At 39.9% G+C, this 23,570-nt stretch overlaps 1 protein-coding gene across 4 annotated transcripts in view; it reads left to right on the forward strand.

Annotated features, from left to right (window-relative positions):
* CCSER2 (coiled-coil serine rich protein 2) overlaps window positions 1-20,615 on the forward strand; it is a 110,708-nt gene extending 90,093 nt beyond the window's left edge. For 2 of the 4 annotated variants that reach the window (XM_065408289.1, XM_065408290.1), the window contains exons 9-10: window positions 3,782-3,866; window positions 19,788-19,882. In XM_065408289.1, the coding sequence (XP_065264361.1) occupies window positions 3,782-3,866; window positions 19,788-19,882 (180 nt within the window). Of the gene's footprint in view, window positions 1-3,781; window positions 3,867-19,787 lie in introns of all 4 variants that reach the window. The other 2 variants (XM_065408287.1, XM_065408288.1) reach the window with 1 other exon arrangement.
* Window positions 20,616-23,570: the final 2,955 nt, after the last annotated feature.

Consider the following 23,570-nt stretch of genomic DNA (forward strand, 5'->3'; position numbering starts at 1 on the left):
CTTTCCCTGGCTCTTTGCCAAAAACAGCTAACTTTCAGTTAATATTGGTCCAGAAGTGGACAAGGGGCATGATTGAGAATTACATGGCCCAAGAATTGCCATTCAAGAGTGTTGCCTTGCCCTTACACCCTGTTTTTGACTTGTGAGGATGTGGCAAATCCCTTACAGCTTACCCGATCTCGTAAGTGGTCAAGATCAAGCTCTTATGTGAAAAGTAGGGGATGAAGCTAGCAGCATCTTTGGGGACGACTTCCACTGGCCCACTCCCTTCAACTTAGAGTGTGTAGGTTACTTTGTTTCATACCTTTTGCTTTTTTCTGAGGCTTATCTTTTATCTTACGATGATTAGGCTGAATTGCCTTTTCTTTCTGGATGTTTCTGCTCCCATGCAATCAATGAACGTATCTGGGGCGTTTGGAGAACAGCATTTTACTCAGCAGGGAGAGGCACATGACAGCCCATAGGGCACTTGGTTTATACTCTCTCTGCTATGACTGCCCTGAAACCTTGAGCTACAGTAGCTTAAGTTTCACCAGTCTCTCACACAAAGGCTCTGTGATCCAGGAAAATCCATAAAACACGTTTAAAGAAGCTAAAGTAAGTGATGTTTCCATTTTTCTTTTTCAGGGTGGCCTGCTTGTTTTAAGAAGTTTATAATGAGGTAATCCTGCTTGGGCTAAACCCTAGGACATGGATTGTCAGCCTGTATGTGATTTTTTCCCGTATTTAATGGGGCACTGCCAGGCTGTCTAAATTATTATTTTGCAAAATCTGCTGTAATCCAAATAGAAATGTTTATCAGCAGCTTTTTTGATCTTTTCTGCTCCCTGTTTTATGCTGCCTGGGGCATTGTCTTCTCAGCAGATGTTCTTTGTTTCTGTTGTTTTTTTCCCCACCTTCCAGTGAATCATTATGTAGATAGTATGGCTAAGTAGTTGTCTGCTGAAACATCTTAGTTGTAAACGCTATTGTTAAAAAGCAAAATTCCTCTCCCATTAGCTATTGAAATACTCACTTCACAACTTCTGTCTTGACAATGTCCCCTTAAAATATCTTCTTTGCTATTTTCCATCTTTATTTAAAATTGGACGATTGGTGTATACAATATAATGTATAAACCCATTAAAACTACATTAGAAAACAGCAAGATATATTTACTTACACTAAAATAAATGTTGTGACATTTGGAGTTAGTAGACTGTCCCGTCTCATGAGATTAAGCACATTTTACCCAAAAATAAACCTTTAGCATAACAACACCCAGCGGGCTCTTTCCCAGAGCAAGATTAATATCCTGTTTGGCACACTAAGAAGATGCTTTAAATAACCACTTCCAGCAGTTGACCAAAAATGTTTAGGTAAATAACTCAAAACAGGAAATCTTTATAGTAGAGGTCCAGATCTAAAATAGACTAGCTGTAACTCCGACTGTTATGCCTTAGTCAAATCATTTAACCTTTCTTCTTTAGTTTTTCCATTTGTAAAATAGGGATTAATAATAATTACCTGCCCTACAAAATTGAGCAATTCATTTTTATAAAGTATTACGTAAGTGCTAAAAATCACCCACTGTAGAAAAATTCCTACAGAGGCTCAGTTCACTTTTAAATCTGTTAACCACACACGAACCAAATACAAACAGCTGAGCTTAATTTCTCCTGGAGAAATTGGGGGCCCAAAATCTTCCCAACTCTATATTAAATGAGTTACATCCAAATTTAACTAACTTGAAAGAAACATCTCACCTTCCTTCACCAAAATCAAAGATCCTCATAAGGCCAGCCCTGTCAACAGTGTTAAGATTATAGTAACCGTGGACAGGAGTCCGTGAAAATTTGTTTCATGGGCCTACCTATGTGAAGCAGCTAGGGTGAGCTCTGAACTGTGTATTTAGATGGCCTTTTTCCTACTGATTGTAGAAAATGTTTCATTCTTTTGCATGCAGCTGATGAACATCATGTGTCTTAACATTTTAATAATTTTTCTGTCACTGATTGTACCTTGTTTATGGGAATATTTTTCTCATTCCGACATCAGTGGATACGGTCCATATTGTGCTGATAACATTGCTGGACCTCCAGCAAGCAGAATTTGCCATCATATAAGAGTCTACTCCTTGGCCAAAACCTGTGTGGGCCTTAACAACCACTGATGGAAGGCTCCATAAGTGTTTACATATTCAGTGTGTCTAGCTATGGCCTTGTAAGTTAAAAAGTGTTTGATATGATCAGCTCTTAGATACTTTTATCTCATCAGTTTCTGAATACTCAGGCAGCACCTCTTGAAAAATAATCTTTTACAGTCTGATGTCAGACCCCAAAGGTGCGGTTGTTGGCAAATTCTAAATATTGATCAAACACATGTGGTGATATCACAATACTTTTCAACCTGCAGCTTTCTGACATTCTTATAATGAAATTTGAATAGCAATAAGTGAAATTAATGAGATTCTCAAAGTGTTTTTTGACCTTTTGATCATCATCTTCATAATTAGACTATCACTGGACTAAATAAAGAAGAGTATTTTTGTAGAAATATCTTGAAAGGGAAGCCTGGTACTGCAACAGTTCAAAAATTGGAGAGATTTTCAGGGGAAAAATCATCTGTGTCTTGAGAAATTCTGGAAATCACTTTTCTTCTTTCTGGTATACAAATTTTATTTCCAGTTTCATAATCATGTATCCATTGTCTGTTAGTAAAAGCTGCCAGTTCATAGTGGTGAGTCTTCTCGAAGTCTTAACACTAATGTCTCCATACTACATAATCTGTGAAAACAAAAGTTTTGAGTTTTAATTTTAGAAATAGTTGATGGAAAATTACCTTGGATTGTGGGTTGAGGTAGGAAGCCTGGATTATTTCATGACTTGAGAGAGAGAAATTCCAGTTTGGATGGATTTCTTTTAAAGGTAAGGTTATGGAGAAAATGCTGGGCTTCATAAAAAAAAAAAAAGTTTGTTGTCATAGGAGACTGTCACCAGCATATCATCTAGGTCCACAAAGAACTTGTATGGAAATGCAGCTGTAAGTGTTGTTGATGTATGCCAAATAAATAACCATCTAGGGATATGGCAGAACAAATCTTGCATTTTCAGAGAGCATTTAAAGATAGCTTTATATATTATTTTGTGACATTACGATCCAATAATGAAGGGTTCAGGCTACCTACAGCAAGGCATAAAGACCCTGGCAAACTTCACTCATGCCCTTACGCATTCATACCGAGATCTGAAGGATGCGGACTAAAGCCCACAGTTAAGCGTGTCAGAAAACCTTCTCTCCATTAGTACATTTCTTGCAATATGAATTGCTCATATGTCTTTACAATATTATAAAATGGTTGAACAGGCTTATTCTGACTTACATCAAGGTGCTTTGAAATAGAACTTTTTGTCTATAAATGTTATATGAAAAAACTATTCTTTCCTTGTCTTGTCTGAGTTGGGGCTATTTTCAGCATAAAAAATTAACTACTAAAACCACATTAGGCAAAAGGTATGCCTATATATATATTTTAAATAGAGATTTTTCTAAACCACGGGATCACTGATACTTTCCCCCTGTATGACAGCGTAAGGGATCTGCCTAGTCTAATGAGGGAATCAGAACTTGTCTAGGTTTGCTAATGGTTTTAGTAATTTGTCGTGTTAAGATTAGCAAAAGAGAAGAATTGTAAATGGCAATAATATTGTATTAGAAAAAGGACCAGTGTGGCTTTTTGGTGTCTTATTTTCCCCTGTTCTCTTTTTTTTATTATACCTTTTCCCCCTCTCTTTCTGCACAGGGTGGGTATTCTGCTCCCTCCTTCTCTCCCTGGCAGGGCTCATTCCAGGGCATCCCTCGGACTGTTCCACCGCACCGCAGACAGAGTGAGTCTGTACCTCTCACTCATTTCCCTCACTGTGTTCCAGTAGAAACTTTCCCTTTGCACGCACTGTTGATCATGTAGTGTCCTTCTTTCCCAGCAGAAATTTACAGGCATATACGGCAGTCTGTGGCCTAACCTAAGTGCTTCCTGCAGTCACTAGCAGCTACAAGTTAAAGCTTTATAGAAGTTATTCAAAGCTGATTTAATATATTTGTTCTTAAGACCAACCTGAATAAGCCCTTCTTTCAAATCTAGTCTAACATATATCTTGCTTCCTGTATTTCCCTTCCTTTCTATGGTTGTATCACACTGTCCTGTTTGTGTGTGGTCTTTCACTCATAAACTCTGCATGTGTCCATACTCAGATGTATACATATATGCAATGTGTACCTTAGTAAAATCTTGGTGAGAAAAATAGGGTCATTCTCACAGCAACCCAAGAAAGAGGGCTTTTTATATTTTTTTAGGATGGCTTTTTTTAAACTAATATTTCTTTTTCTAAAATATTTGTTGTGTAAAGACATCTGACGGGCTGTGAATGGCTGTTCCAAAGCATGCATGATTTACTAATGATGCTTTTGTGCTAGCTACTGCTTGAACTAAAGTATGAGCTAAAATTGTTCTATTGCCTTGAATCTGGAATACAAAAAAGAAAACTGATGATTTTCAACTGTGTGCTTACATAGATAATAGAAAAATGGTAAGTCTTTTTTTTTTGAGCTTCAGTATTTTGAATGATCTTCTGGATATGGCAAAAGAAATATAACCAGTTACTAAAGATTACACTTTATTCATACAAATTTACTATAATTTGCAAATTACAGTGAGTTTGCTGATGCTCAGCTATACCCAAGAGTGTGTTTGGATCCGAAATACAGTAAACAAATAAATATAGTTATTAATGCAAACTAATGTTTAAATTTCTGTGAAACTTAAAAGTAAATTACATCCTGGAAAACTATTAAATCTAAATTAAACATCTACTGAAATAATTGTAAAAAAAAAAAGTTCACAAGGAAAATCTTATGACATTTAATATATTTTAAAGAAATGTAAAATGCTATTTTGACATTTTTGTGAAAAATACTCATTTAAACAATTCAGCATGAATAAAGGTTAAGTTCTTCATAACAGATCTTTTCCAGCTGCTAGTCAGACCTGTTTTCTCATATTTTTCTTGTGTAATTTAGTGTTCACAAAAGGTGTCAAGTTTGCTAATGGTAGTAGACTGAAATGTTCTATTCACAGGTATAGCACAAGCAGTAGCAGTGCACAATTCTTGTACTGCCCCACCAATGTGTCAGCCAGAGTCTGCAAGGATCACTTGTAGAAGTGAGGGGATGGATCAGACTCCATGTATTCAGTTCACAGTGCTTCTGAGCATACCAACAAGGAAGTCAAGTTCTGTGAATGGTGACTTCTGAAGTGCCAGGCACTCATGCATTAGGAACTGGACTAAGACTATCAGCTACTCACACTGATCATTTAACTAGTGAGGAAAAGCTCTGTATTCCATTACCTGTTCTCTGTGCAATTCAGCCCCATATCTTTTCTCCTTTAACATTAGCACAGGTGTTTTTTTTTTTAAATCAGTAGTTCTGTATAAAGCTGGCCTAAAAGAATCAATTTTATAGGTGCTTTGATCTTAGGCTACATGCTCTATCATTACATGTGAATATATTGCTGCTTGCTTTCTGCAAAGACAACAGATGAAAGTCAGTAATAGACTAATTAGAATGAAGTGTAATAGGCATATTATTCAGAAGGATAAATCTGTTTTCTATAATTGTCAGGGTGCTCCTGGCTTTGTTGCTGCAAGTCTTACTGTTAGGCTTGATCAGGAAGGTATATACCCGAACTAGAAGTGTGGAGATAATAAATAATCATGTTTCTGTGTATATCTTAAAGCATACAATTTTTGCCAGCACACTTGCCAAACCAGAGCTCTCTGTCATAATTTTTGAAAGCATTCCCTCCAGAAGACATTACCAGGGATAACATTTGTAGCCCTATCTAATCACTATTTGTAGCACAGTAATGTTATTTCCAGAAAATAGCATCTGCCAGGGTGTAATTCCAAAAGTAGTAGTATAAGGCTGGGTATGGGACTTGGTGTCACCAGTAGATAGAGCCTAGATTGCAGTTAATGTCACTGTTTTATTGCATAAATTGTGGGGGGAAATGATGTACGCTTGGTTTAACTCAGCTATATTTCTGTTTGGAGATATTTGATTCCCATAGTTCTCTTCAAACAATTTCTTTTAGTAACTATTTATTCTGGAGGCTAACTTAGAAGTATCATCTGCAATCTACTGCCAGTGGTGGATGTTGCAAAATTTTACCAACCTTCAGAACTTCACAATATACCCTCTGATAATGACAGCAGTCTGTTTGCAGATGCATAGAATTTAGACTATCAAATATATAAAGCTATGAACTAGTCTGTTATTTACACAGTTCCACTGTATTGCTACTTTATAGAACAAATAAGATTCTGCTACAAAAATCTTACAATCCAATTATGTTTACAATCCAACCAGATGGTTAGCGCTAACAATCAAGCTAACAGACTTTAGTGCTTAACTTGCCAAATGTACCGTCCTTAATATTGCACAATGTTAGTGAACATATTGTTGGGTGTATGTTTTTTGAGTTTTACTGAAAGTTAACACTAAAGTGAAAGTAAATATTTCAGAATCATTAACTCCGAATATCATTTCCACATCCTGTGATAGAATTTAGTGTTTTAGACTGTGTAATCATTTGTCCAATAAAAGATTATTTGTTTATATGCCATTTCCAGGGACAAAATTGGATATAATCTTATTATATTCCTATAGCTCCCAATACTGTGTGTCATGAGTGCTCAAATCTTACATGTTCCCTACAGTGTTTTTCTCTTGGAAATGATATAGAATCCGTTGCTACTACTGTGGGGTGGTTTTTGTGAACTCTCTCCCCAATCCAGTTTAAAAACGTTGTATCAAAATTTGGGGATTCCAGAGAAGCATACCATTAATGGCAGAAACACTGGAGATTTAGTTTTTAGGATTAAAACAGAGTAATAATTAATAGAGCATTTTGAAACCCAAGCATATTGTTGTAATTTCGCTAGGCAACTGGTTTAAGTACTCATTGCAACAGGAGCACACTTAACTGAAAAGCCAGAGGTTTTTTTGTGTGTGGGGGGGGGGGCGGGGTTGGTTACACAGATAACATTGTACTGATGCAGGGCACAAGTTCTCAGGACATCTTTAGTTACTAGACACTTGTCAGAGTTTTTTCTAGCCTCTATATGAATTGTAGGTGAAAGAAAGCTAAGCAATGCTGGCTTTATTCTATCAACAAGAATAAGCTGTTGTGTGCATTTTGATTATAAATTATTTCAGTAGTATTTCGCCATGATAAGGTTTGATTTTTTTCCCCATACTTTTAAAAAACAAATGGACACTAACCTCATGAGATGTTCCACAAGAAACAGTAAATTTCTTTGCCAGGTTAAAAGTATTAATCCTCACTGGCCATTTAGGATGCTTTGCAGTTCTGAAAGCTACACAAGCTGACACTCTTAGCAAAATGAGACTGCTTCAGAAAACTGCTGAACCCTGGATGCTATCTGCTTGGTGTGGTGAGGGAATGATTTAAATATTGTAAATATTCTGTGACAGTTATACTACAGTGCATTTGGGTGTGTGCTGTTTATACCTTGATTTCAGTATTGTGAAGTTAACTTTTTAAAACATTAATTTTAAGGGAAAATGTGGTGGTGTAGGTATTTTTTAAAGAAAAGTGTCAAACTTGAAGATCTAGAGACCTGGAAGCATTTAAAATGTGATTATACTTGTTCGTAACATATTTACAAACAAAGATTTAATCAAACCCTTTATATGTGTACACACACATCTGCCCAAATACACAAAATACATGCTGTGACGTGGTAAAGTTTTATTGCTATGCATTGGGGTGGTGGTATTGCTCACAGGTGAAGAAACAATGGAATTTACAGAAATCATCCCAAACGAGTTCCAAGCAACCTTTGTTACACCGTACTATTAAGTATTCTGCATATGCTACACATCTGACAGATTTCTAATATAATTTTTCTGGTAAGGTTTAAAGAAATTGGGAGTGTTTTATATATGTCTGTAAAGTGAGGCTCCCTTATAGCCTTGAGTACTATGGTACACAGTATAGCTAATTAAAAAAACAAACTCTAAAAATTTTCCAGGCATAAAAATGTCCTGATTTTAAGATCTGATATTGTGGTTCTTTCCATGGGTAGAAGCAGGTGTTGTCACACTGGGGAGCTGTAAATGACCGCTTTCTGATGGTGTAAAATTATTTCTTCACATGAAAGGCTGCAAAATATTGGATATTTATCCTCCCAAGAGAATATATTTCACATCTGGCCCAGGATAACAGGAAGGAAGGAAATTCCACATTTGGGCAGAAACATTTTTGTGGCAATTTGATTTTAGATAACCAAAATAAAATAGGGGTTGGTTAAATCTGCTCAAAGGAGTTGAATGTTACAAGGGAGGCCCCGGGAAGATAGATTAATAGGCAGTGAAAGTAACAGTCAAAATTACATGATAAATAGAGTTTATTGTATGGGTCTGCAATTTATCACATGATGTACTTGATCACTTTGTGTGTGATGTGCATGTGTATGTATAAATTTATAAGCATGCACATTCACTATAACAAATTACATTAAATACTGTCAGTACTGTGTCACCATAAGAGGTTAAATGTATGAAAGCCCTAAAGTTCAAGGAGTAAGGACTTTTTTTGGTAAATGTCTTACTATAGGTATTACATGTAGAGCAGTCTCTTAAACCACACTACTGTCTTTGTTGGAAGCTGGGGACATACAAATGAAGGGGAAAGAAGTTACAATTCAGTCATGGCAAGTGCTCATTGTTGCGTCTTGGTCCTCTGACATCATTGTCCTTGTCTTTTTTTCTTGTCTCTGCTTTCCCATTTTGCCATTGGCAAGGAGTTGAGAAGTTAGTCCATTACTTCTGTGATAAAGCGTGGTACAGTACAACTTCAGATTTCTTCCCATCTCCTCCTCGCACATCTCTGTTTTCACTCCCAGCATGATGCATGCCTATCAAAGCCATGCATGCAGTCAAGTTATTTATTGCACCATTTTCCCCACTTCAAAATATTAATGAGAAAAACGCTGCTTTATTTGTTCCATAAAAACATTCTATCTAGAATTGAGATCAGAGATACAGCTATGTCTTTTAAATATAATAAGATTATTAGCACAATGAACCTTAAAGTAATAGTGCTTTATTTGTGTCTTTTTCATGCCCACGTTGTCTTAAATATTTTGTATTCATAAATGACACTAAGCTTATTTGCAAATTGTCTCAGTGCTGGAATATCATTGTGACTCAGTTAATACAAATGTTTTAGTGGAGATCCTTTTCATTGAATAAATTAAATATTTCTTTCTGGCTGTGACACCATCCAGATTTCTTCTGGAAGAGTTAAGAGTAATTGTGCTTTATATGTTTCTGCTACTGTGGCAGGGATTGCATTTAATCATTTGTAATTGGTGAACCTAACAACGCACTGATTAGTGCAAAATTCTAGACACTCTTGCCATTACAGAAATAAGACTTTCGCTTGCGTTGTTATAAGTGGAATGTGTGCACAAATCTTATTACATACTGTACTTGAAGTTTTGAGGACTGACTTTCTTCAGTTACATAGTAATTTTACATTATTTTAGGCTCCTATGAATGTAGTAATAATTAAATATCTATGCGCTTGGCCCCTCTACATCAAACAAATATAAAGCCTATTAGTATAATCCTCTATACTTGGTCATGATAAATTACTACCTGAAATAGACTCCAGTATTTGCGATCATATAGAGCAATGAAAAGCTTCTGAATGTGTTCCATGCAGTAAAACACTATTATTGCTAATGGACAGGATGTGGGATTTTTTTTCTTGTTCATATTTCATTGGGAGACTGGTACTAGACTTCTCGTAGCTAATCACTTAATCACAGTCTATTACTAATTTCATATAAACAGAGGGGAAATATGCGTATACTACAAAGGAACAAAATGCAAATATAAAAAAATAGGTTTGCACTGACAAACATGTTGTGAACGTTACTTAACTCCTTTCAAAAGTAGTCCCCCCCCCCATTTATATATAAATAGTGTGTAAGAAAACAATCTTGAATGTTAACACACTTTGATCTGAGTAAGTGACATCCAGTTATAATTCCGTCAGTTACCAGTAAAATAAATGCATAAATAGAACCCATCATCTGTTGTTTACAATGGTTGCTGAATTTTAGATGAAGCCTAAGGTATACTCTTTTTAATTTGGCACAAAAGAAGCAATTCTGGACTGGAAAAGTGTAGTTGCTGTTGGAACCAGATAGATTACAAAGTGATGTGTAAATATTTTGGCTGCCCCATAGCCTCACTTTCAATTACCCTAATGTTAATTCAAACTGGTATCTCTTTCCTTTCCTCTGGCCTAACTGGTCATTGCACTACAAGTACCTGTATTAGATGATTAAATGTGATGCTCACTTTTTAACTAGATACGTCAATCTGCTGCGTAAAGTTAAGCATTACTATTTGTGGTACTGGATATATATTAACTTTAAGTACACACACACTTGCATTCATATGTTTGAATTTTCCCTGACTGAAAATTCTCAGTTAAGTCGTCATTCTTCTTTGAATGATAATCCCTATTGTATTCCACTGAGGATTACTTGAATGAACCTGGAGTAATAGAGTCCATTGGTCCATGCATGCGTCCTTGCATTGCCTTGTGGTTTCGCCCGAAGCACTAAAGGGTGTGGCGGACTGACTGCATCTTCATTTTCTTCTCACCACCACAAGGTCCGAGTCTGCGCTTCCTGCCCTCGCTTGTTTTCGCTCAGCAACGAGCACCAATACTGTCTGTACTGCTTGGGGGGAAGCTCACATTGTGTCCAGGTGCAGTATCTGCCTCTCCTTCCCTGCCCATACCCAGGAGGGCAGGGTCCTAGACACCTAATAGAGGTCGCCATGGGATGGCAGTTTGATCCTAGCCGGTGAACTCCCCTCCCCCATAAATTGGCCTGCACAATCCAGGAGTGCACCTCCTACCACCGAGTTCCAGTCCAGATCCGACGGGACCAGCATTATGGACCCCACGCTGGGGCCTAAACATGAAACACGGAAACATGCACATAAGCATGGCAGTAAGTCTTCCTCCAGATCCAAGAAAGAGACTGCACTGTCCACCAGTTCTGGCCACGAAGGAGTGGCATGTTCCAAGGCTCACAAGAGCGAGAAGTAAATAGTCACATTGTTCACTAGATTGAACAGCCCTGGTTCCCGAATTCTGCATCTCTCCTGCATCGGCTCCATTGGCGCAGGATGAATCGTAGATAGCGAGGCAGGCCCCTTTCCCTGCCCCAGTTCCCTCTGTGGAGAATCTGATGTGCTCCTGGTCCTCATGAACTGTTTGCCCTAGATCAGATGAGGTCTCCACAAGTTCCAGTCCATTTACCTGCTAAGAGGGCCTTCTCTCCTACATCGGATCTGCCGCCCTCTGGTCTTGTTCCTACAGCACACTCTGTTCCATCGGTCCTGTCGGCACCCCATTTGTACAGGACTCTGGTTCCTCTGAGTCTGAAGTTTTGGACACTACTCATGGTCCGCTGCTTCCATTCTGAAGGCATGCTTATTGGAGAGTTCCAATAGCACCATGACTGTACCCTTCTTTGCCTCGGCACAGGAGCCACTGGTACCTGGCTTCATGGGCATCGCCGCAGCAACAGCAGGACCAACTAGGTTGGCCATATTGGAGCTTGTGGCCTTCAGAACCATCTTGTTCAACCCGGGAAGAATCCCATGTCTCACCACCCTCTCCTTCATAGAGTAGATGTTCGGAACTGGGGCTGGATGATACGCCAGTCAGCCCAGCTCAGATGGTACTGACAGATCTGGAGAGGTTCCCCTAGTCGTCCCCAGATTCGGCTCTGTCATCAACGCCCTCCTCTTCCCCAAACAACTACTGTTAGTTTCAGGAGCTACTCAAGAGAATGACCAGCACTCTTCAGATCCCACTGGAGGAGGTGCAGGACAATCTGCACCAACTACTAGACATCTTGCATGCATCAGAACCGCCCAGAGTGGCCCTACTGATCAACGCTATTCTCCAAATGGCACACCATGGACACATGCATCCCCACCCTGAAGGGGGCAGAAAAGGGGTCTGAGTTTGTTCTCCCACCCTCTGCCTAATTCCTTGGTGATCAAGGCTGCTTCGGAGCAGGCCAGACAACAGCATCCATGCTCCACCCCCTCTGACAAGGAGGGCAAGAGGCTATATCTTATGGGTAAAAAGGTCTTTTACCCAGCCAGCTTTCAGTTCTGTATCTTGAACTACCTAGCACTGATGGCCAAATATGACTTTTTGAACTATGGGCAGATGGCAGATTTTACAGATAAACTACTTCAATAGGATCATGCACATTTCTAGGCTATTTTGGAGGAGGGCAAGTTGGTCTCCAGGACTATACTTCAGGTTGCGGTTGATTCTGCGAACATGTCTTCACGTACAATGGTGATTGGAATAGTCATGAGGAGAGAATCCTGGCTACATACCTCAGGCTTCCCTAGAAAGATACAGAGCACAATTGAGGACCTCCCTTTGAAGAGGACCTCTTCAACTAGAAGATGAATGATTCCTTACACTCCCTGAAAGACTCTGTAGAGCCACACCACAATCCCTAGGCATTTATACACCAGCACCAAAATGAAAATTGTACTGCCCACCACCTACACTATGCTATAGAACTCTCCATTTCTGCCACCAAAAAGCCTACAAACCTCCATAGACGCGCCCGAAGGTTCACAGGTCTCGTCCACCTGGTCCGCTGGTGCAGCCCTCTATGCAGCACACCCAGTCCTTGCATAAGAGATATTTCTGAGTGCATTTAGAGCAGTGGTTCTCAATCTATTTATCATCATGGGCTGCATTCAATACTACCCGCATGGCCCTGAGGATATCACATGGGCCGCAGCTCTGTGCTGATTGGGCGGCAAGTGGCCCATGGGCCGCAGGTTGAGAACCACTGCTCTACAGAGCCGTCACCCACTTTGAATCACAACGCTTTTGCCAACCACTGCCTTTTGGGGGCTGTTTCAAACTCTTTCTACCAACATGGAGTGCGATAACGGACAAGTGAGTCCTGGATGTTATTCAACACGGCTATACAATTGAGTTTACAATGCTACTTTCTCCATGGCCCCTGCCCCAAGCCTGTTTCAGGGATCACTCTCACGACAGTATTCTTACCCTAGAGGTGGACTCCCGCCTGCAGAAAGGAGCAGTGGAACCAGTCCCTGCAGCCTTTCAGGGCACAGGGTTCTATTCCAGATATTTCCTGGTGCCCAAGAAAAAAGGAGGATGGAGACCTATCTTGGATCTCCAACACATCAACCGTTCCATTCGCAAACTGAAGTTCCATGGGGTCATGCTCACGGCCATTGTTTTACAGCTCTTGATATACAGGATGCTTACTTCCACATCAACATCCACTCAACCCACAGATGGTTCCTACACGGTGGGTCTGCGACACTTCTAATACATGGCCCTCCCGTTCGGACTCACCACTGGTCCACAAGTCTTCACAAAGTTTTCTTCATGGTAGCGGCTCACCTCCAATGGCAAGGAATCCTTGTCTTCCCTTACCTGAATGACTGGCTACTGGAAGCGCGATCCAGAAAGAAAGTTGGGGAATCGATCTCCCAGCTCTAAGGGTGAGTTTGAATATCAAAAAAATCAACTTTTCACCCTACACAATCCCTGGAGTTCATTGGAGCATGCATTGATGTGGCCTCCACATGCACTTACCTGCCGAAAGACAGGTTCCAAAGTCTACTGGACCTGATCGCTTCAGTGACATCCAACCCCTCTGTCTCAGCCAGAACTTGCCTTTCCCTCCTCTGCCACATGGTAGCATGCACATATGTCATGGCTTTTGCTCACCTGCGCTTCCGCGGTCTACAACTATGGCTGCAAGGCGCCTACTCCCCCATGCACCAACCCATGGACATCATTCTCACCATTCCTCCAGAGGTCACCTCCCTCTCCAAGTCTGCTCCGGAATGCCCTTCCTTCCATCCTCACTGAGTGTGACTGCCATAACAGACGCTTCACTCGATGTACTGGGGAGCACACATGGGAGATCGCATGACACAAGGAACTTGGACTGCTCGAGAAACCAGGATGCACATCAGCATCCTGGAACTTCGGGCAGTACGCAAGGCATGCCACACATTTTTACCATCCATCCACTCTCGTCATGTTGTATAACACCACTACATAAACAAGCAAGGAGGCACAAGGTCCCCAGTGCTGTGCGCAGAAGCAGTGCACCTCTGGAAATGGCACACTGCACACTGTATCCTGTTGTCAGTGGCTTACGTACCAGGGACCCAGAAGCTGATTGCTGATGCTCTCAGCAGGAACTTTGCAACCGACCATGAATGGGAACTGCACAACACGGTCATCATGGACATTTTTGGTCAATGGGGAACTTCAATCAGGAACCTCTTTGAATCTCACACCAACATCAAGTGCATTCAGTACTGTTGATGCGCTGGTCATCAACTAGTCGAACCAGGTGAACTATGCCTTCCCTCCTCTACCACTCATGCTACAAATCCTTCACAAACTCTGAGGGAGAGGGTGACCGTAATCCTGATCACTCCATTCTGGCCTCGCCAGTTCTGGTTTCCTCTGCTTTTCTGCATATCGAAACATCCTCCACTCCTGCTCCTAACATTCTGGAAGTGCTTACACAACGCAACGACAGACTCAGACACCCCGATCCACAGACACTTCACCTGACAGCCTGGTTTTTTGGATGGACACCTCCGCTGGCACAAGAATGTTCATTGGCAGTACGTGAGGTCCTCTCCAATAGCAGGAAGGACTACAGAAGATGATCCTACTGAGCTAAGTATCAGAGGGGGTAGCCATGTTAGTCTGGATCTGTAAAAAGCAACAGAGAGTCCTGTGGCACCTTTAAGACTAACCGATGTATTGGAGCATAAGCTTTCGTGGGTGAATACCCACTTTGTTAGACGCATGCGTATTCACCCACTAAAGCTTATGCTCCAATACATCGGTTAGTCTTAAAGGTGCCACAGGACTCTGTTGCTTTCTACTGAGCTAAGTGGGCACACTTCATCTCCTGCCCAACAGAAAGGTATTGTCCATGAGGCTATTGGCATCCCAATGCTCTTGGACTGTTTCCTCTATCTGAAGGGGTCGGGACTTGCTCTCAACTCCAGCAGGGTGCATGCAGTGGTTAATAGCGCTTTCCACCCTCTGGTGGAGGGTCATTCCATTTTAACCCACCCTTTGACTTCCTGGTTCTGGAAGGACCTGGTATCTAAAAGCCTCCCAATCCAGCCTATTGCTCCACAGAAGTACTTCAACCTAGTCCTTACGCCATTAATGAACTCTCCCTTTGAACCCCTAGCCTCCTGCCTCCTTTCTCTTCTTTCCATAATGGTCACTTCCCTAGTCTGCAAGGAGGGCTGGCGAACCGGGAGCCGTGATGGCAAACCTCCTCTTTCACCGTGTTTTATAAGGATAAAGTTTTGCTGTGGTTGCATCCCAAATTTCTACCAAAAGTGGTTTCCTGCTTCCACCTCAACCAACCCAAACATTTGCCAACCTCCTTTCCCAAATCACATGCCTCAAATGAGGAACAGCAGCTTCACTTCCTCAGTGTCTGTAGGGCCCTGGTCTTTTACCTACAGCGGATGAAGCCCTTCTGGATGTCTCCTAGGATATTCGTGGCCATAGAGAGACTTAGGCAGGCCATCTCCACCCAGAGAATCTCAAAGTGGGTTTCAGGGTGCGTTACTCTCCTGTCAACTATCAGGACTGTCTCCACCAGATGGGATACAGGCCCATTCTACAAGAGTGCAGGCATCAACTACTGTCACACTCTATGATGTGCCCATTGTGGACATACGTAAGGCAGCCATGTGGAGTTCAGTACACACCTTTTTTCTCATTATGCTCTAGTGCGTGATTCTGCAACGGACGCCTCATTTGGCGAAGCGGTTCTCCGTTCCACAGTTCTGTCATGTTCCTCACACTCTTCTCCTAGCTAGGTACTGCTTGTTAATCACACTCAGTGGAATACAATAGGGACCATCACTTGAAGAATGAGAGGTTACTGACCTGTAACTGGAGGTTCTTTGAGATATGTGGTCCCTATCTGTATTCCAGACTCGCCCTCCTTCTGTGCTGCGGATCTCGTAGACCTGCAGTGGAGAAGGAACTGGAGACGCTGGTAGTCCACTCCGCCCTTCATCACCTCGGGTGAAACAACTAGGTAATGCAAGGGTGCATGCCCGTATCAACAGACACTACTACTTTGAAAAGCTCTGGCTCCAGGCGCATGGTGCAGGCGCATAACCCTCAGTGGAATACAGATAGGGACCACACATCTCGAAGAATCTCCAGCTACAGGTAAGTAATCTCCCCTTCTGTGATGAACTATTTATTGCTGATTTCAATCTTCTTCTGATCTTCCAGTGGTATAAATCAGGAGTAACTACTGAAGTCATATTTGTGAGATCAGTGTTAGGCTCCTTGTGATTCATTTTAAACAGAGGGCCATATTTTTAGTACTTGGAAATTTACTGGAATATGTCAAAGCCATCTGTGCTAAAGCTATGTCATAAGATTCATAGTTTGCTGAGATCTAATGCTGCTTTCCACTTTTGGGTCAACTGTTGGCATCCTTTGGTTATGAAAGATGTCTTAGGTATGTATGTCTTTATGCATTTGGCTAATACCTTCCATGCAATTTCTGTAATACCAAATGCAAGTGCTTACCACGCCATTACTCAATTTAAGCAATATTTTTTTGTTATTTTATAAAACGGCAGCCCAGATACAGTATAAATAAAAGGTCAGTTTCTAACTAGTATTTCAGATATGCTTACACACATTCACGGCCGGCTTCAGACACCAGCCGAGCAAGCTCGTGCTTGGGGCGGCAGATTGTACGAGGCGGCATTCCGCCCAATCTTAGGGCGGCACGGACGCTTTTTTTTTTTTTTTGGTTCCGCTCCAGCCGCCCTGTAGGGGGCGGCAGCGTGGAGGAGGGGAGCGCCCTGCAGCAAGCCCAGCAGGGCAGCCTGCGTCCTTTCCTCCCAGCCGACCGGAGCGGCGCGGAGCCCTCCCGGCAGGCGGCGCAGCAGTTGGGGCCGCATGGCAGCGCCCCGCTGAAGCCCTGGCCGGCCCCCTTCTCTCTCTCCCCCCCGCTTCCTCCCCCTCCCCCCCGCTAGCCAGGGCACATCTGCAGCGCAGGGAGTCCCCCTGCACCCTGGCTCCGGCCACGCTGCAGGGTTTTTTTTTTTTTTTTTTTGCCGTTTTTTGCTGCCCCTATTTTTTTTTTTTTTTTTTTTTTTTGGTGGCTTGGGGTGGCAAAAAAGCCAGAGCCGGCCCTGCACACAGTGTAAGAATGTAAGTTTAAGTGGGGGATGAAGGTTGTCCCTTTCACTGTTACATTTCATAGACTACACTTTTTGATTAACATTTGACAATTATTTTTGGGGTAGTTTAGCACATAGCTATGTATGTAATTTAATGTTCATACATAACATATTTGGTTTTATTTCCTTTATTACTAAAAATGGGGGGGGGGATTTGAACAGCTGTTTGTGTATGATAAACATTGACCAAATACTTTGTGCCATAAATAATCATTTTGTTTTTTCTCTAAATTGGATTAGAAAATCTTAATTTTGTTCAAGTATTTTGGTTCTTTATTCAGCATACATGCATTGTGAATGGTTCTATTCTGACTACTTGTGTCTGTGCTCAAGAATTTTCTCAACAGTTTTTTAGAATTTATAAATGGGTTCTCAAAACAGTGAATTATTTGGGCTAACATCATCCCCTCTTCGTTGTGCAAGTCTTCTCTGGAATAACAGGTTTTAGTTTGAGGTACAGGTACTATCCATACCCATTACATTAAGTTTGAAAAATTGACAGATTTGCCGGGATTTATTCTTTAAACTTTAATTTGTGTATTTAAAAATTGCTAATAGCTTATGAAACGTCCTTTTTGTATGTGTAGTAGAATTGCTTGATAGGAAAGAAAATACCGAAGTTTACTACACTCCTCTGAAATTTGGTGATGTTAATCAGTGGAGGGAAAAATAATTTACTATCTCTCTCCAATTTATCACACTTTTCTTCTTTATAAAAGTACCAGTTTTCACTGTGTTCAGTGTGTCTGCACTTATCTCTTTGTCAGTCGTTGTCACTGGTCCAGTCTCTAGCTTAACCTTGGTTAAAGGTGGAGTTCGTGAATCCAAAGGAAAAATCTCCAGTAAATCAGAATTAGATTAGTAAATTCTCCTGATCTATTTTCCCCCTTAAATTTGCTCTTTATGGAGAATTCTAGTGGAGGTGCTCTGCACCCCATGGAAGAGTGAGCCTACCAGGTACATGTCAGAAAGCCGATGAAAGCTGAGGTGCTTGTTAATCTGGGTAGCAATCTGAACTGCTCTTTGCAATGTGTTTACTTGGTTTGAGCAAGTATTAAAAATAAAGGCAAAAAAACCCAAATAATCCTCATCTTCAGTGTAATAATGAAAAAGTTCAGTCAAGGTAGCATAATGAGAAATGTTGCTCCTGCTTTATTGATTTATTGTAATAGTGCATGACACTATTACTACATGTTATGTACATAGAATCAGACAAAAACAAGTGTGTTTTGGAAGAATGATTTTCTGCTTCTCTGTCTAAGCCATCTTCAAAATGAGATTTGACTGTAGTTCATCTTTTAAAAAGGAAAAATAGAAAATTATCCAAATCAGATGTTGAATTTTAATAGCTAAAGTGCAGTATGGTAGGTTTTGTTAGGGAAAAAAATGCTATGAATTACAGAATCTTGAGCAATTCTTTTAAAAATCAGTGTACAAGGTTGACGAGGTTTTTGTTGATTTCCATACAGAAGAGTTTAGTTTAAAAAGCAAAATGCCACATTAACCTTTGAAGTCTTTTTACAGGGAAGAGCAAAGGAAAAATAGAAATGACCCAGAAGAGGTACTGGCAATACTTTTGTTTATAATACTAGACTCTCCCTTCAGATAAAATGTAGAGTCTTCATTAAACCATGCTTATCTGGTGATGAATGCAATACATTCAACAAAAAGATATTACATGGTGTATCTCCATCAGTTCATTTGAATGGCCTTTAGGATGAAACAGCTATATAAATCTAGTCAATAACCTAATTAGGACAAGCTTTATATCAAGTCTTCTGTCCTCAGCTCACCAAGAAAATTAAATCTTTAGAAGTGGTGTCTTTAGAATGCACTTCAAACACAAATATGTCCAGTAAAGTCCTTACCTACTCTTAAAAATCTTTAAAATTGATGAAAGGCTTGGGATAGCTAATTGGAATGTGCACTGGGCAGAAGATAAGATAGATGTAATCTAACAAATTTTATTAGCTATTAAAGGCACTTGCATCTGAATTTACCAGTACTCAGACATGGCTCTGTTACTGCAGTGCAATACAATTAAAGAACAAAACATAAAATTGTTAGTTGACAAAATCTTTTTCATATTCTTTGCTTTAAATCAATCAAAGTTTCTCTCCTTGTCTTTCATTTTGTTTTGAGATGTATAATTTAGTGCTGGCATAATTCTTTTGTGCATAATTTACCAGTCCCACTTGTATGTATCCCATGGATCTCCCTGGTTTGACGAAGTTAACTTCTTAACACAAAAACTGAATATGTAAGCGTCAAGCACCAGATCAGCACATCTTGAGTTTAAAATGTTAACTATATACATTTCCCATGTCTAATACGTTAATGTATTTTCTTTTTAACAGCCTCAAGTACTACAGCCTTCCAGCAGCCTTCCCAGTTCCACAGACCTCGCCCAGGGAAAATTAATAAAAACACCACATATCGAGGCCCCCAGTGAATACCCTAAACAGGGCCTGCATGAAAACGATGATCATCACAATCAAAATGCTGCAAATGGCTCTCACACAAATAGCCTGAATGAGTTGAACATTTTACTGAGTAAACGTTTAAATATAAAGGACCTGAATGAGAACGAACCTTTTGAGGAGAATTTGAAGGTTAAAAAGAGTGCTAAAGAACCTGGAGAGCTGGCTAGTAATGAAGATAGTACACTACAGTCTCTTCCCTCTTCTTGTCAGACACCCACCCAAATGGATGCTAGAGATGTGCAGACTAAGTTAGCTGCGAAAAGTCAACCTTCATCCCCAAACCAGGCTTCTCAGCCAAAGACTTTAAGAGCTTCAGAGCCCCCAAACCAGAATGCTTTAGTGCCTCCTACAGTAGCCAATACTGCATCATCCCCGAACTGCTCCACTGCTTCCAAGGCTGAGCTACCACCAAGTAGTGCAACACAGCTACAACCAACATCTAGTCAGACACACCTAAAGAGTAAACCGAGTCAGAGGATTTCTAAACTTCGCCCACCAACTATTTCCTTTGTTAAATCTAAACAAATAAGCAGCCCAATGCTTATATCTCCAGAACCTCAGAATTCCCATTCCAAGACTAACATCCCAAGGCCGCTGGCACAAAGAAAGGAAAACGTGCAAAATCAGAATACCAGTTTGCGTTCTGGGGATAGTTTGGTCTCTAATCGGCATTCCCGCCTCCCTAAACCAAAGACACATTAAAAACATGACATCCATATGCACGTCTCATTGGAATGAATCTGACATCACTTGCTTATCACATATTGACTGCTTTAGTTATGGCTTTGTTATCCAAATCCTGAATGAAGATTAAAAGTGAAATCTGTCATTAATATTTGCCTATTCCAATCTGACCTGTTTGGAAGTTGATACTATCAAAAAAACTGCAGCTTCTCTTAAGAGAACATAATGGTTTATACTTAATTACACCTGTGGCCTGCATTAGCAACTGGATTATATTACCCTTCTCTCTCTCTCTTAATACTTAACAAATGCTGAAGCCTGTGATGACCACTAACCACTCTTCCAGGGTGCTTCACCAAGCATTTGAGGAGGGCAGGTTGCTTGCAGAAATCATTTCTTGATTTTATTAATGTGGACTATCAGACAGGGAAATCACTATTTAATCTAATCTTTCGGTTCTGACTACCAGTTGGGTTTATAGCAATGGAAAATAATATAGAGACCTAATCTATTAGCATATCTTTTCCTGGCCATAATTTGACTCTGTATTCCAGAGGCCTATGCAAAATCTTCGTATTTATCAAATTATCCCATGACTCTAGTGACATATATTTAATGTTGTTTTAATCTAGATTTGTTTTCCTACAGGTATCAGAATGTTGCTCTATTTGCTTTTGAGCTCATCTTCATCATTCACAGATGGCAAGCAGATCTCACAGGGTGAAATGGCTCTTATTGCACAGAAATATCAATCCATCCATCCATTGTAGTGAAAGTGTAGTATGCTTTTGTGTTATTTAATAGCCATTATTGGGTAAATTTTTGAAACAGAGTGCTAAGGATACTTGTGCAAAAACCTGCTAATGCAGGTGCTTTTGAGATGGTGCGTAATGAGTCTTGGAGATACCGGGTCCATGACACCTATGCTGAGAGTTTCACAACATACATTTTAATTAAGAACTTTTAACTTTATTGTAGTATTTTTGTATTTATTGACTTCCTGTTTACTATTGGAAGACTCTGAAGTATCCGACTTGAAATGTTTGCACAGAACTTGGCTGTATACGTAGGGATTTGAAATTATTTTACATAAAACTTTTTTTTTAACGACTTTTTACTAAAACCCACAACTTTGCTTTGAGCAATCCTATGATGTCCTAATCAGAGCTGGTACTCTGAGTATTTCAGAGAAGGGTACTTTATTATTTTTTTTTCCTGGGAAGGAACTCGGTGGGTAAATAAAATAAGGAAAGATATTTCTGCTCTCTCTGGGTAGGTATACTCTCTGAAGGTGGTCTTCAAATATTTGTCTGTCAGGTGGCAGCCGTGGGGGCATAAAGTTTGTAAATGCACACACTATAGATTAAGTGCATATCCAGCAAAGTGTTCCAAAAATTTACCCTTGTATCCCACAAAATCATAGCATCTTGTTTTCCTCAGTTTTTATGTATCTGAGACTCAAGCAGCAGAACACTGTCAGAATTAGTATTTTCAAAAACTTACTCTCCAGTGTGTAACAAAACAGAGAAACAACACACAGTAACACTGGGTTTTAGGCCTTTGCTGAAGGAAGATGTATTACAGTACACTTTTCCAGGGAATACATTGTGTATGTATACATCCACAGGAATCTTCAATAATAAACTTTGGCCCTTCTTAAGCTAAGATTGGCTATTCCCAGTGAAAAAATAAGTGACCTAAACTTTTGAATAGATGGCACATGAACAACGCAAGCAAAATGCTCACATTGTTCTCTTTTAATCAGCAGTGAGGTGAAAGAAATCCATAAGTACACTTCGTTTAATCTGTTCATTTCACATCTGGTTATACAGTTCTGAAATAAAACTGAACCATGTTTTTTGTTAATTCATATTAAAAAAAAATCTACTTAGCATTAATATTGCAGTAGTTACATAGATTGATCAAAATAAGTCTCACAACACTACTGTTATAATGATTAAGTTTTTTTATTTTTTCTAGAAAGGCCCTGAGTATCCTGTTTGCTGTCCAGAAGCAGAGTAGGCCTTAATATGAGGAGTAAATAAAACTGATTTTGTGTGTGTATGTATGTGTGTATATATAAACTCCTGACAGTCGACTATGTTTCTCCAGAGTTTGAAAACTGCTGATGAAAGTCAGGTTCTTGGTTCATTTTCAGGTCTGTATAGATTTTTATGGAAATTTTGAAAGCTGACTTTCCTTAAAGGAAAGGGATTTTATTTTTAATTGTATACAGTTTGTCTATGGAGAGACTATTTTCATTTAAAGGAATGCTGTTGGTGTAGAGAGATTTCAGAGTGGGTTCTCTCACTCCCCTTTTCTTCCTCCCTTCCCCCAATCTGATTTACTTTTAAAGAAATAGTAAAATAAATAATTTGATTTTTTTAAATCGGCACCTTCACTGATTAAGTTACAAAGAAAAGAGCCCATCAAGGTTTTCATAGAAATACAAAATGGTTTAAGAAAATTTGTTGTGGTTCTTGCTGTTTCTATAGAAACTTTAGTAACATATATTCTTTGATGTGAAAAAAATATATACACACACACACACCCTTTTTTATCCTAACAGATTAGTAAATAAGAAATGGAGCCATGGGTAGCAGAGTTGCTACATGTAAAAGACCATGATGCTAATCTAAATTGTAGTTGTGTTGAGTTGAAATTCTGCTAAACATTCATTCACCTAAACATAAGTACATATTTCTGCTACTATCATGACTTTACCAAGGATGGTTCCAGTGTATGTACAGAAAGTCTAGAGTATGAGGTAAAGCTTGTTAGTTGATGAACAACTGGAAGAGAGGTAATGAGGTGAAACTGAAGTCTCACTCCTAGGAAAGAAAAAAAATGCTGGTGCTGTATGGAACTCTTCAGGTCTGAAATGGAAGAAGCTACTTTATTTAAAGATGGAGATGTTTCATCAGTAGTGGTGTAGATGATTCTAAATGAATAAAATTAAGGGTTAGATGTATC

The sequence above is a fragment of the Emys orbicularis genome, chromosome 7 (genome assembly GCF_028017835.1).
Source record: "Emys orbicularis isolate rEmyOrb1 chromosome 7, rEmyOrb1.hap1, whole genome shotgun sequence".
Classification (NCBI taxonomy): Eukaryota; Metazoa; Chordata; order Testudines; family Emydidae; genus Emys; species Emys orbicularis.